Source organism: Mustela nivalis, assembly GCF_964662115.1.
Source record: "Mustela nivalis genome assembly, chromosome: 7".
Lineage (NCBI taxonomy): Eukaryota > Metazoa > Chordata > Mammalia > Carnivora > Mustelidae > Mustela > Mustela nivalis.
In genome coordinates, this window is record NC_139026.1 from 135,465,527 (window position 1) to 135,478,226 (window position 12,700).

General features: G+C 38.8%; 1 protein-coding gene across 4 annotated transcripts in view; it reads right to left on the minus strand.

Annotated features, from left to right (window-relative positions):
- Nucleotides 1–12,700, minus strand: part of ODAD2 (outer dynein arm docking complex subunit 2) — a 183,169-nt gene that overhangs the window by 162,921 nt on the left and 7,548 nt on the right. For 3 of the 4 annotated variants that reach the window (XM_082740871.1, XM_082740870.1, XM_082740869.1), the window contains 5 exons: nt 9,767–9,924; nt 7,422–7,614; nt 6,476–6,582; nt 6,154–6,290; nt 3,727–3,843 (listed from right to left, as the gene is read on the minus strand). In XM_082740871.1, the coding sequence (XP_082596997.1) occupies nt 3,727–3,843; nt 6,154–6,290; nt 6,476–6,582; nt 7,422–7,614; nt 9,767–9,924 (712 nt within the window). Of the gene's footprint in view, nt 1–3,726; nt 3,844–4,062; nt 4,144–6,153; nt 6,291–6,475; nt 6,583–7,421; nt 7,615–9,766; nt 9,925–12,700 lie in introns of those variants that run through there. The other variant, XM_082740872.1, reaches the window with a different exon arrangement.

Below are 12,700 nucleotides of genomic sequence, written 5' to 3' on the forward strand. Positions count from 1 at the left end.
CCAACATTCAATTAGTAAGTTTCAAAAAGAGAGCAAAGAGAACAGAAAGAATGATTAAAAATGTGATACCAATAAATAAATGTTTATAAAAAATAAAAAATTATAATAAAAAAAGAAAAAAAATGTGATACCAAAAAAAGTATTTTTCTAGTTCTAAAGGACATATGTCGTCATTAATGAAAAACAAACAAAACCAGCACCAACCATATTATCATGAAAAGTACAGAACATCCTGAATAAGAGAAGATCCTAAAGACTTTTAGATGAGAAAAGTCAAAACAGACAGGCCACGTGGGGAAAAAAATGCCTTTAAAATTCTAAGTAAAAGTTATTTTTGAACTATCATTATAGAAACAATAACTGAGAGAGAGAAATAAAGATATTTCACATGTTAACCTTCAATTTTTTCCCTGTTATATGCCTTCTTCACTCAGGAAGCTCCACCAAAAATTATGGGGTACACCAACAAAAGGAAAACTAAATGGAAGGGAACCTCCTCAAAATAATAAAGGCCATATATGAAAAGCCCACAGATAACATCACATTTAGTGGCAAAAGCCTGAAAGATTTTTCCCCCAATTTCAGGAATAAGACAAGGAGCTAGCTTTCACTGCTTCTATTCAACACAGGCCTAAAAGATATAGTAATTAGGCAAGAAAAATTCTAAAAATATCCAAATTGAAAAAGAAGAAGTAAAACTATCTCTGTTTGCAGATGACATGATCTTATAGATAGAAAGAACTGAAGACTGGGGTACATGGGTGGTTCAGTCAAGTGTCTGACCCCTGATCTCAGTTATAAGTTCAAGCCCTGGGTTGGGCTCCATGTGGAGTCCACGTTAAAAAAAATATTATTTTAAAGATCATATTTATTTATTTGAGAGAGAGATTGAGAGAGAGAGAGAGTGCATGAGAGGGAGGGGGTGAAGCAAAATCTGCACTGAGCAGAGAGCCCAATGTGGGACTTGATCCCAGGACTCTGAGATCATGACCTGAGCCAAAGGCAGATGCTTAACCAACTGAGCCGGCCAGGAGCCCCAAAAAAGAAAAAGTGTAAATAAAAAGAAAGACTTAAAGATTTAAAAAAATGAGTTAATCAATGATTAACCTGCAAGATTTGATTTTGAATTTCACTTTCAAAAAAGCCAGATCTGATTTAAACACTCAAAAATCATTTCTCTTTCTCCACACTAGCTGTGAACAATTAGAACAGAAATTAAGGAAACAATTCTATTTATAATAGCATCAAAAAGAACGAAATGTTTAGAAATAAATTTAACCAAGGAGGCAAAGGCTTGACACAAAACTATAAAATACTGCTGAAAAAAAAAATTAAAGGAGACAAAAACAAATGGAAAGACACTCCATGTTCATGACTGGAAAAATTAATATTAAGATGACAATGCTATACAAAGCATTCTACAAATTCAATATAATCTCTTATCAAAATCCCAATGCTGTTTTGTGCAGAAATGGTAAAACCAAACCTAAGATTTATATAGGAAGTAAACGGAGCCCAAATAGCTAAAACAGTCTTAAAAAACACCAACAAAGTCTGAGGATTTATACTTATCAATTTCAAAACTACCACAAAGATATAGTAGTCAAAATAGTATGGGACTTGTATAAGGATAGACAAGATAGAAGAGAACTGAGAGTCCAAATATAATCCCCTACATCTGTGGTAAATTGATTTGCAACATGGTTGCCAAGACCATTCAATGGGGAAAAGAACAATCCCTTCAACAAATGATGCTAGGAAAACAGAGTATCTATAAGCAAAAGAATGAAACTCTATCCTTACTATACTCATACCATCTACAAAACTTAACTCAGAATAAATCAAAGACCTAAATTTAGGAGCAAAAACCATGAAATTAAAAAAAAAAACACCAGGGACAAATCTTCATGACATTGGATTTGACAATGGTTTCCTAAGTACTGTACCAGAAATTCAGGCAACAAAAATATTTTCATTGGACTTCATCAAACTTAAAAATGTTTGTGGGTCAAAAGACACTATCAAGATGAGTGAAAAGACAACCCACAGAATGGGAGAAAATATTTGCAAATATTCTGATAAGGGATTGATATTCACAATACATAAAGAATTCCTACAACTCAACAATGAAAAGACAACCCATTTTTTAAAATGGGCAAAGGAGGTAAATAGGCATTTCTTAAAAAAAAAAACCCCACAAATGCTTAATAAGCACATGAAAATATGCTTAACATCACTAATCATTAGGGAAACGCAAGTCAAAAGTACAATAGGATACCACACTTCATACTTACTAAGAAGTCTATAATAAACACACAAAGACACACACAGATAATAACAAGTATTGGTGAGAATGTGGAGAAACTGGAATCCTTGTACAGGAATATAAAATGGTCCAGTCTAGGCAGAAACAGTTTGGCGGTTCCTCTAAGAGTTAAACACAGCATTACCATATGACCCAGAAATTCCACCTCTAGGTATATACCCTCTAAAACTGAAACAGGGACTCAGATCCTTGTACGCCAATATTTATAGCATTTTTCACTGTAATCAAAAAGTGGAAACAAAGCAAGCGTCCATTGTAAATGAATAGATAAACAAAATGTGGTCATATCCCCAAGGAATGAAGTTCTGACACATGCTACAAAGATGGACCTGGAAAACATTATGCTAAATGAAATAAGCAAAACACCAAAGGACAAATATTGTATGATTCCACTTATTGAGATACCTAGAAAAGGCAAATTTATAAAGACAGAGACTAGAGGTTCCTAGGAGCTGGGGAAGGAGGAAGTTACTGCTTAATCAGAACAGAGTTTTAGTTTGAGATGATGAAAAAAATTTGGAAATAGACAGTAGTATTTGTTGAACATTATGAACATAATTAATGGCACTTGGTAATATACAAAGTGGTCAAAATGGCAAATTTAGTTTTGTATAGGTATTGTATGACAACAACAAAGAAAAACTGGAGTCCAGGAAATAGGTGATCAAACATCAGAAAATTAAAAAAAAAAAAAAAGGTCACAGCACAATGACAAAGAGAAGTTTTAGTACAAGAGCAGCAGCAGTATAGTAAGAAAATAGAATGCTCTGGAAGTGGCAGGGTCAGAAGGAAAGCAATGGACTGGGCAGATTATCTCATGCGGGGTTTGTGGAACTGACACGTCTTGACAATCAGCCTGGAGCTTAAGTGTATCACATTAGTATTTCTTGCATATTGTTTCTTACCCACATCAACTCCAATCAAAATTTTATTTCATAACTATATTAGCTGATTTCTTCATCCAACACTGATTCAAAAACCATGAAAGATACAAAGGAAGCCCAGTTCTTATGTATATGTAGTTGACACACTTATTGAGACAATCCAATTAGGTAGTAATCATGGGATGCCCAGAAAGGGTCAAAAATAATCAAAACATCTAGGCTTCATTAATGGGGCTGACTCCTTTGTTCTCAGTGTTATTAATTCAAAAGGGAAGATGAAAAGTGCTACTTAGGAAGCAATCTGAAATATTTTACACCTATTACCTAAAGAGAATCAGAAGCTTTCTGGAAGTACTCCACTTAAAATATTTCTTATTTTGTAAACTACTGTGAAAACATTCTAAAAATTAGAAGCAGAGGCAAAAAAAAAAAAAAAAAAAAAACCAGAATTACTCTCAACAGAAAGTTTAGTCAAGTAACACTATGCTATGAAATTTCAAAAGACTATAAACTTACCTGTTTAGACATATTTTCCAAGAATTTTGCTGATTTTTCTTTTAAAAATGTGACAAGGTCTTTATAAATTTCACTTTTTCTTTCATAATTAATTCCCCCCTCATCATCTGTTTTGCCCTTTGGGAGAGAAATTTTGGTGCTATCATTAGTTATTTACTGAACCTGATCAATACATCACAACCCAAGCCCACATACTGTTTTCTTCTATGAACGATCCATGTGGTAGTCTTTATACATCAAAAATACAGGCAAAACCCTTCCCTTTTAAAATTATCCATCTGTCTGTCCATCCATCCAACCATCCATCCCTCCATCCAGCATGCCTTTACTGAGTACCTCCTATATGCATGTAGGGCACTTTGCTAGTTGGCAAAGAATCAAGAGCTTTCTTCCCTCTGAACTCCCCTCATGCAAAAAAAGCATTCTGACTTCAAGAACCTCTGATGAAGTCATAAAAGACCCCAAGGTTAGAATGCCACCACAGAAAAGCCTCTGTTGGTCACACTCTGCTCTTGCTCTGTATGCAATGCCACTGCTGTAGGTGTATTTTCTAGACTTAGAGCCTCCATGTAACCATCTGTCCCTCCACCCTTTGTGTCTGTACCTCTTTCTTTTTGTCTCTTTCCTTTCCTCATTTTCATTTGCTTGCCCACCCTAACAGGGAAGGTTTGGTTCCACCTTAATCAAATGCATATATAAAAAACTGTAGTCTACTCTCTGTATACATAACCACATATATACAAAACATCATACATACCCATGTAACTCTCACATGTTACACATTTTGTTGTAATTACTGAATAGTTTTGTGTTCCTTTCATTTTTGAAAATAAGAGGAGCGCTTAGAGATTTCCGAAACACAGTTATACGTAGGTCAATAGACTTTGATAGAAACGAAGTCTCCTTGCCCCACTCTAGAAAGTCAAAGTCTCTGATTTTCTAAACTGAAATTTCACTTTCTTAGACTATCAAAACAAACCGGAAGCAAAATCAGATTGAGGTTGTCTCCCTTCTCTGTGCAGACATAAGGCACAGTGTCCTTCTGAGAAGAAAAGCACAAGGCATGTCACAAGAGATGCCTGCTGGTCATTAAGAAAGTGGCACCAGTATTTTGACGACAAACCAAACCACGAGGTAGCCATGCTCCAAACAGTCCTCTGTGATAAAGGGTCCCCATTCAGGATTTGGGTTCTCCCTGCAGATGTTGCCTATGCGGCCCCAAATTACACTGAAGACACCAAGGGCAGGGTGTAGCCAAGGAGAAAGCCAGGCTCCTAGTTAAGTTCAGTGAGCAAGTATGAGCCTCAAAATTAAAATTTTTAATGTAGAAGGTTCAGAAGGCTCTCACTCTGCTTAGTGCTGCCCAGGGCTGGGAATCTGTCGCGCTGTTTCTCCTTTGCCAGCTTAGGTCAGCAGGAAGTAAAAGGGAGACTGAAAACCTGGAGGAGGAGGAAAGAGACATGCTGCCTCCTTCTTGCCTACTGTTCCTGTTAGCCTCAACCCAGCAGTGGCTCTTCCCCCCTGGCAGTGGCAGCTGCTGCTTCCAGTAGCAATAGCTGGCTCAAGTTCCCAGGGTTTTTTCCCTACACTCCCAGAACCTGCCTCACTAAGGTCCCTCAGAAATGCCACTATAAGCTGACCAGGGCTCCATCTTCAAAAATCTGGGTCTCAGCTCTGCCAGTTCTGCAAAGATCGTCCTGTGAGCCCCGAAGGTAGGAGCGCTAATGGGGCATTGCTCTCCTCAGAGGTCTGCGTGCCGGGTTCATGGAGACCTGCAGAGCTCCAAGGGGACCAGCACAGCCTGGAAGTGACTGTTCCTCACAGATATGGGTCCCAGTTCTGTAGGGAAGGGAGGGCCATCTCCCAAGGGACCATCACCAATGTAATCAGGGTCTACGGCTCAGAGGTCTAAGTCCCATCTTAGACCATCTTCTGAGATCCTAAGGTTCCAGCACAGCCCAGTGACGCCGCCTCACTAGACATCTGGGTCCCAGCTTCATAGGGCACTTTCTCCAAACTCCCACAATGTAATGCTTCCCCTTCCCTTTGTCCCTCCACTCTTAGGGTAAAAGCTATGGTTATGGCTCCTGTGTTACCTCGGGCCTCCTTTTCTTTCCCCTAATACTCATATAACTAATCAGTGAACTGACTGTTAAGGAGGTTTTCATTTTATAAAGTGGCGTGGGTCCCTCTGAAAGGCATTTCTTAGAAGACCGATTTAATGACCTACAATGGAGAACACTGGCACTAATTCTCAAACTATTTTGGATTTGCTCAGCAAACACAGAGCAAAGGGATCTGCGTCAATCCCACAGAACAGTATCGCATTTTCTGTGGTCGTTGGGATTCAGTCCTGGAGACGGGCCTGCGTTTAACAGAGACAGAGCTAAGCACCAAAGTCAACACGGTTCTTAAAAAATTACTTACACCATTTAAAAATACTCCTTCGGCACTACAAGTAATGCAGAGAGTTTCAACATCATGTGGTTTCACCACCACATAACAAATTTCCCCGTGAATCTGTCTCCAAGGTGGGGCTCGGCATCCATTTGAAAATTCATAATCTGAAACCAATCATCGATGAGTTAAGAGGAGCTCCAAAAATAAAATACGTTGGCTTTAAAAAAATAAATATGATTATATTAAGTTTTCATTTTTTCAAATATTCAATCCTAATGTAGCCAGTGAAGCATTTATAAATGATCATTACTGTACATAACACACAACAAATTATGAGAATAATATGAACCTGAGGTGTAGTCGATAGATTCCAAGACGGTTTGTTCTCCTTTCCCTGAGAGATGTTTTAGCTGTTCTATATCGTTCTTAACAATTGCTGGGTTTAAACATATTTCTCTGAAATGAACAGTAAGAAATTCATTTTAACACTCTACAAGAGAATCCCCAGAAAACACATGAAAATATTTCATTTTTGGGAGGGGGTGTATTATTTTTTATAATTAAAACTGTAGTCAAAATTATACAACAACTAAAAGATTGCAGTTAGCTTTAAGCAGTGTTATAATCTTACAACACTCTCAAAACATCAAGAGATCAGTGATTTATATTTAACACAACATTAAATATACTCATTTAAATATTCACCTGATTTCTTAGTGGTAATACTAGAATACTAAGGGAAAAAATTAGAAAAATGAACAAGTTTTAAAATTTACAAACTCTACGTGATATTTGCATTACTATTTAATCATTTATCTGGTAGTCTGAAAATACCAAGGCTATTTCATGTCCTCAAAATCAGGTAAACGCCCACAGAAAGTTTTAGCAATGCTAACTGCAAATGTTTAAGTTTTCGAATTAGAGATACACATGCAATAAACTAAAATCTTATTCCAATAGTATTTAATGTTAAGGGGCACCTGGTGGCTCAGTTGGTGAAGTGTTCGACTTGATTTTGGCTCAAACCATGATCTCAGGGTCCTGAGATCCTGCCCTGCATCAGGCTCCGAGCTTAGCAGGGAGTTCATGTAAATTCTCTGTCTCCTTCTCATCCCCCGCCCCCCGCATGCACACGAGCATGTTCTTTCTCTCTCTCAAAGAAATCTTAAGAAGAGATTAATGTTAAATCAGTCACAATAACTTCCATACTTTATTTTTTGTGTGTTTAAAAAAAAAAATCTGAAAGCATTCTTTGTAACTAGTTGTTAGAGGTTTCTTTTCTCTAAAAGACTCACAATGAAATATGTTTCAGAGAATGATTCAGTAGGTGCAGATCCAGGTGCTTGAGCAGCACGCCAAGCTTCATCTTAATCTCACTTTCGGGATCTCCATCTTTGGTGATTTTATCAAGAATATTCACTACGGATGTGTCATCTTTCATTGCATTATAATCCAAACCCAGGATTTTTGTTACGGGATCTCTGTTAGCTGATCAAATAAGTAAATAAATAAAAATGACCCTCTTTGTCTTCTGTTGTAAGAAACATAAAGTCTACAACATCCTCAGAAGCCCACCCAAATGTGCATCTTTCATTAAGCTTTTCTCTGATGGGTCCACTTTGAATTCAACTCTACTTTTCAGATTCTGCTGTATTTAGGAGCTTTTTTGTAGTCCTGGAGAGGCCCTGCCTCCTACTGCAGCACCAACTATCATCTAACGAGACAGAGAACAAGACATCCTTTTTTTTTTAGTTGACTATGGAACACTGTGCAGAATGGGCATTCAATTAACATATTCAGGATTGATCTGAAGATAGAGAAATACTAGTCTTAGGAGAATCATCAGTAGAACTGTGTGTGTGAGTGTACATACGCGTGTGTGTGCACGTGCACCAGTGCTCAGTGTTCACAAATGCTTTCTTTCCAAAACTGCGTGTTTCTTTCAGTCAACAGATCTACTGCCAGCCTTTCCCACCTGTTCAAACTGCTTATATTTTCAGTGCCTTTTGATGTTCGAGTTGGAAAAACAAGTCTGGCCAGTACTTAGACACATACCAAGGTTACACTGAAAAACTTCAATCCTAACTCATGATCGAGGCTGACATAGGTGTGAAAGTCCACCCTAGAGAGGCTGAAAACAGAATTTGGTAAAAGCCAAAGAATCATGACGTTGCAAGTGAGGAAGAGGGGGCGGGGAAGAAGGGAGCAAAGCCTTATTTGGGAAGGGGGAATTCAGGTAAGATAAAGTATGTGTGCATTTGGACAGGGAGGGAGAAAGGCCCTATGGGACTAGTCCAGAAAACTCAATCTGATTGATATGAAGAGAAGTACATTAGCCCTGCAACAGGAAGGGGACTGTGGCACCAGGAAATAGCAGAAAAGACGTAGGGCCTCTTAGAAAAGCTCACAGGAGGGGAGGGTCGGGGGAAGGAGATCTAGGAATCACCCACTTACTGAGCATCTCAACTTACCCTTACGGCAATCATTTCCTAAAGACTCATGAAAAAGGAAATGGAATTATTTGGGGGAAAGACAGAAACCTGACCTCCAAATTACCATGTACCATGGAATTTAGACCCAAAACTGAGAGTTGGACCTAGAACTCTTAAAGGACAAAACACAGCAGTGGATACACATTTAGCCAAACCAGATCTATAACAGTCAGTCTATGTATTAGGTTCATATTTAAAATTGAATTTGATGCTAATAACAATCCCTTTGAATTCAGCTTTACTTTTAAGATTTCATTCCTCCTCAGCAGAGTAGCTATGATGTATAGATAGCCTAATAAAGAAGAGTAGGCAAGAGATAAGAAAAGGGTGCTGTCCTGAGGTTCACATCTTAATTTTTTTTTTTTTTTTAAAGGATCATCTTGCCATGTCACAGCAATAGACACAGCGAAGAATGAGGGGAGGCGGGACCCAGGCACCTCATGTTTGGGACCTTCTAGTCACATGATTCCAAAGAAGCAAAACATGTAGATGACATCATTATCTACTGTTAGGTATTTCTAATCATAAGAAAAATTGAGAGTCTCATTACAGCAGGCAATTGATCAATTCCTTTTTCATGTTAGATGCTTAGACAATAATGAAATCTACATCCTTAATTAAGAGGAAAAACACTTCCCATTGAGTGAAAGAAACTATTCACAGAAGCCTATGTAGCCCACAGTGGAACGGGAGTGAGACCAATGAAAAGTGGGATTATTCTGCACTATCTCTGCTACATTCACTGGAGAAGAAACACAGCACCATCCCTCTGAGCAGAGAAGAGGGGGTCCTCCGGGGATGCCCTTGCTAATCTGCCTTCTTTCCCATGTGGACCTCAAAGGCTACGGGCCGCCGGTCCTTCACAGAAGCTAGGAAGCCTCTCTTTAAACCACATGCTAAAATTAGAGAAATCTAGAAGCTTGCTAGTGGCAAAGTATTAGCCCTTTTCGTTTTAAAGTGGAAACTGGATATGAGTAGGACCTTCAGCCAAGAAAAATGAATGACATGTTTATGAAGTCGAACATAGGACTTTTAACCTTTTAGGTCACGGAACTTTTTCTAAGAGGCTGTAACAAATGACGACTCCTCCCAAGTTTGTGTTTCTAAAAGAAATCAAATCAAATCACAGACAGGAGCGGAGATATCACCTTCGATACAGGCCTGTGCTTCCTTCAGTTTTGTATCTTTGGCAGTAAGCAAGAAGCGGGACAGCTGCCCGAAGCTCCTGATCTTAATGTGAGGCACAGAGAGGAACAGCAAGGGCTGCCCATCTTTGTCAACTTCTTCTGATTTGACTGTTGTTTCACTAGGAAAATAAATTAAAAAAATACATGCATACATATATACATACATACACAAATTAATAAATAAATGTGTATTGAAAGCTTAAGATTACCTAGATGCTAGTGAAGTTAAATGCAAGACATTTTGACAGATTATTCCCAGATCTCATTAAAAAACACAAAATATAAATACTTCTGGTGAGAAACCCATCTCTTTTCCTACCTTGGCCACACTCAGACCCTTAAGTTCTCAGCCTTACTGGTGACCACAGAGAGCCACACAAGATATCCAGGAAGGAAAACTTCAGCAAGTTTCTGGAATACTTACATAAACTCAATCACAGTTTTTGTTTTTTGTTTTTCTAACAATGTGTTGGAGATCTTGTAAAAAAAAAAAAAAAAAAATCACTGGTTCTACAGGACCATTCATGTTTTGGGGATTTCTAATGTTATATTATTTATAAAATTTACACCGCAGTAATTAGTGGTCAGGAATTTTCTTGGCTACTCTGTGTTTATGAACAAAAAGCTATAAAAAAAAAAAAGAGGAAACAAACTAGATTCCCTCTGTGGACTGCTTTTCCCACTCTAAACCCCCTCATTTGGTTTACTTTAGGATAATAAGCAGTTTTTCTAAATGGACTTGTCCTGATCAGAAGTTACTGAGTCCCCTGGATTTGTGTTTCTGTCCATTTTAATTATTTTTTAGGTCGGCATTTAAAAGGTATTAAATGTTTTTATGGCAGTCATATTTTTGTAGGTTTCTACCACTTGCAACATTAACTAAACTGCCTAAGTTTTTATTATATATGGATATCCCTGGCAAAACTGTTCTCATCTTAAGACCTGACCTGACATACTTCACAGTGTAATGCAGATAAGCAGATGTGGAATTTTGCCGGTTCATCAGAAACAGTAAGCCTGACAGGCTTAGACTCAGATCTACTAAGAGCACTATTTCACTAGAAACGGAACTAGAGCATAGAGAATGTGGGGTGCAGAATGGTGGCTCCCCAAAGACGTCCATGTCCTAAACCCGAAACCCATAAATGTGTTGCCTCATGTGGCAAAAGGGCCTATGAAAATGGGTTAAGTTAAGGAGCTTGAGGTGGGAAGATTCTGAAATATGCAGGAGGGTCAAGTCAGAAGAGCCCACGTGACATGGAAGCAGAGGTCAGAGTTACACAGACCCAGGAGCCCGGGAACGCAGGTAGCCTCCAGAAGCTGGAAAAGGCAAGAATGGATTTTCCTCTAGCCCCCAGAAGGAACACAGACCCGTGGACACTTTGATGTTAACCCTACAGATTCATTTTAGTCTTTCGCCTCCAGAACCACGAGTGATTAGATCTGCGTTGTTTTAAACCACTGAGTGTGTGATAATTTGTTACAGCAGCAAAAGGAGGCTGAGACAGGGACTTTTACCCACTGCTGTATGTGCAGTAACTTACATAGTAACTGCACATAGAAGGAGCTCAATAAAAAGAAGAGGAATAAATGAGTAAAAGATTTCTAGACTGACCAGTGCTGTGTGTTGGATACAGAATGTGTGTTTTCTCTAAAATGAAGCTTTTGGAAAAATGTCTAGAGGACCGAGGCGATTTCTTAAAGGTTTGTACCGGGCTGGCCATGCATGCTAAGTGGATGATGACAAGACTAAGTTATAAGCCGACTGAATGCCAACAATATCAAGCCACTGAACCCGAGAAGGTGAAACTCCTGGTGAGAAATGGGAGAAGTCAAGGGCACAGGACACAGATTTCATTGCTCCCACTGCTTGAAACCTGTAGCTCGCAGAGCACTAGGACCTGAACGCCAGCTATAAGGATACGGAAGAGCAGGTTTGTTTCTGGGCTCACAGTTTCTAATGCCCGAAGAAAGCGCTCTGGAAAGAAAAATACAGCACCTGCCTCGTGAGGTCAAGATGAATGTGCTGTAAATGAAATCCACTGACCTGACCAAAAGACGTTTAAACTGGAATTGGCGAAGGCGGCTGAAAATACTAGAGCTCATACTATAAAGCGAGAGAGGAGGAGAATGTCTCATTTATTTCATCCCCAGTGCCTACTTTAGTGTCCGGAATATGGTAATTACTCAATAAATGAGTCTAAATAGTAACAAGGGAAATGAGGCTATCGTTGAGAAACTAGTTAGTAATTCTCAGGAACGAAAGACAAAGAGCTCAGCTAACTAAAGTTATGGCCATTGATCTTAACCACAATACGGGGCATCTGGGTGGCTCAGTTGCTTGTGTCTGACTCTTGGTTTTGGCTGAGGGCGTGGTCTCAGGATCCTAAGTCCTGTCAGGCTCCGCGCTAAGGGCAGTCTGCCTGTCCCTCTCCCTCTGCTTGCTCATTCTCTTTCTCTCTCCAATAAATACATAAAATCTTTTAAAAAGAAGTTTTACCAAGACATAATAATTATTGATACAGTTTTAAGATCGGAGATCATGTAACTGAGCCTTCGTGACATTGATAAGAGAACTAGAACAAAAAGGCAAAAAGATCAAACAATGCCCATTACCAAGGAGTATGGGAAATAAGCATTAAAAGAGATGCCTGTGGAAATTTACAGAAGAATAAAAAAAGAAAACTAGAAACCAGAAAGGCACGAATTGAGAGGGAAGTGGGCAGGACCAGGGCCACTGCTCAGGGCCTGACTTCTCATCCACCCAGAAGTCCTACCAGAAGGGGACTTTATCCCAACTCAGACAATCACTGAGACAGCAGAGAGACATTTGCTGTGGTATTTCAGACAGCTGAAATACCACAAGATTAAAGCCGATATGATTCAAAAATCCTA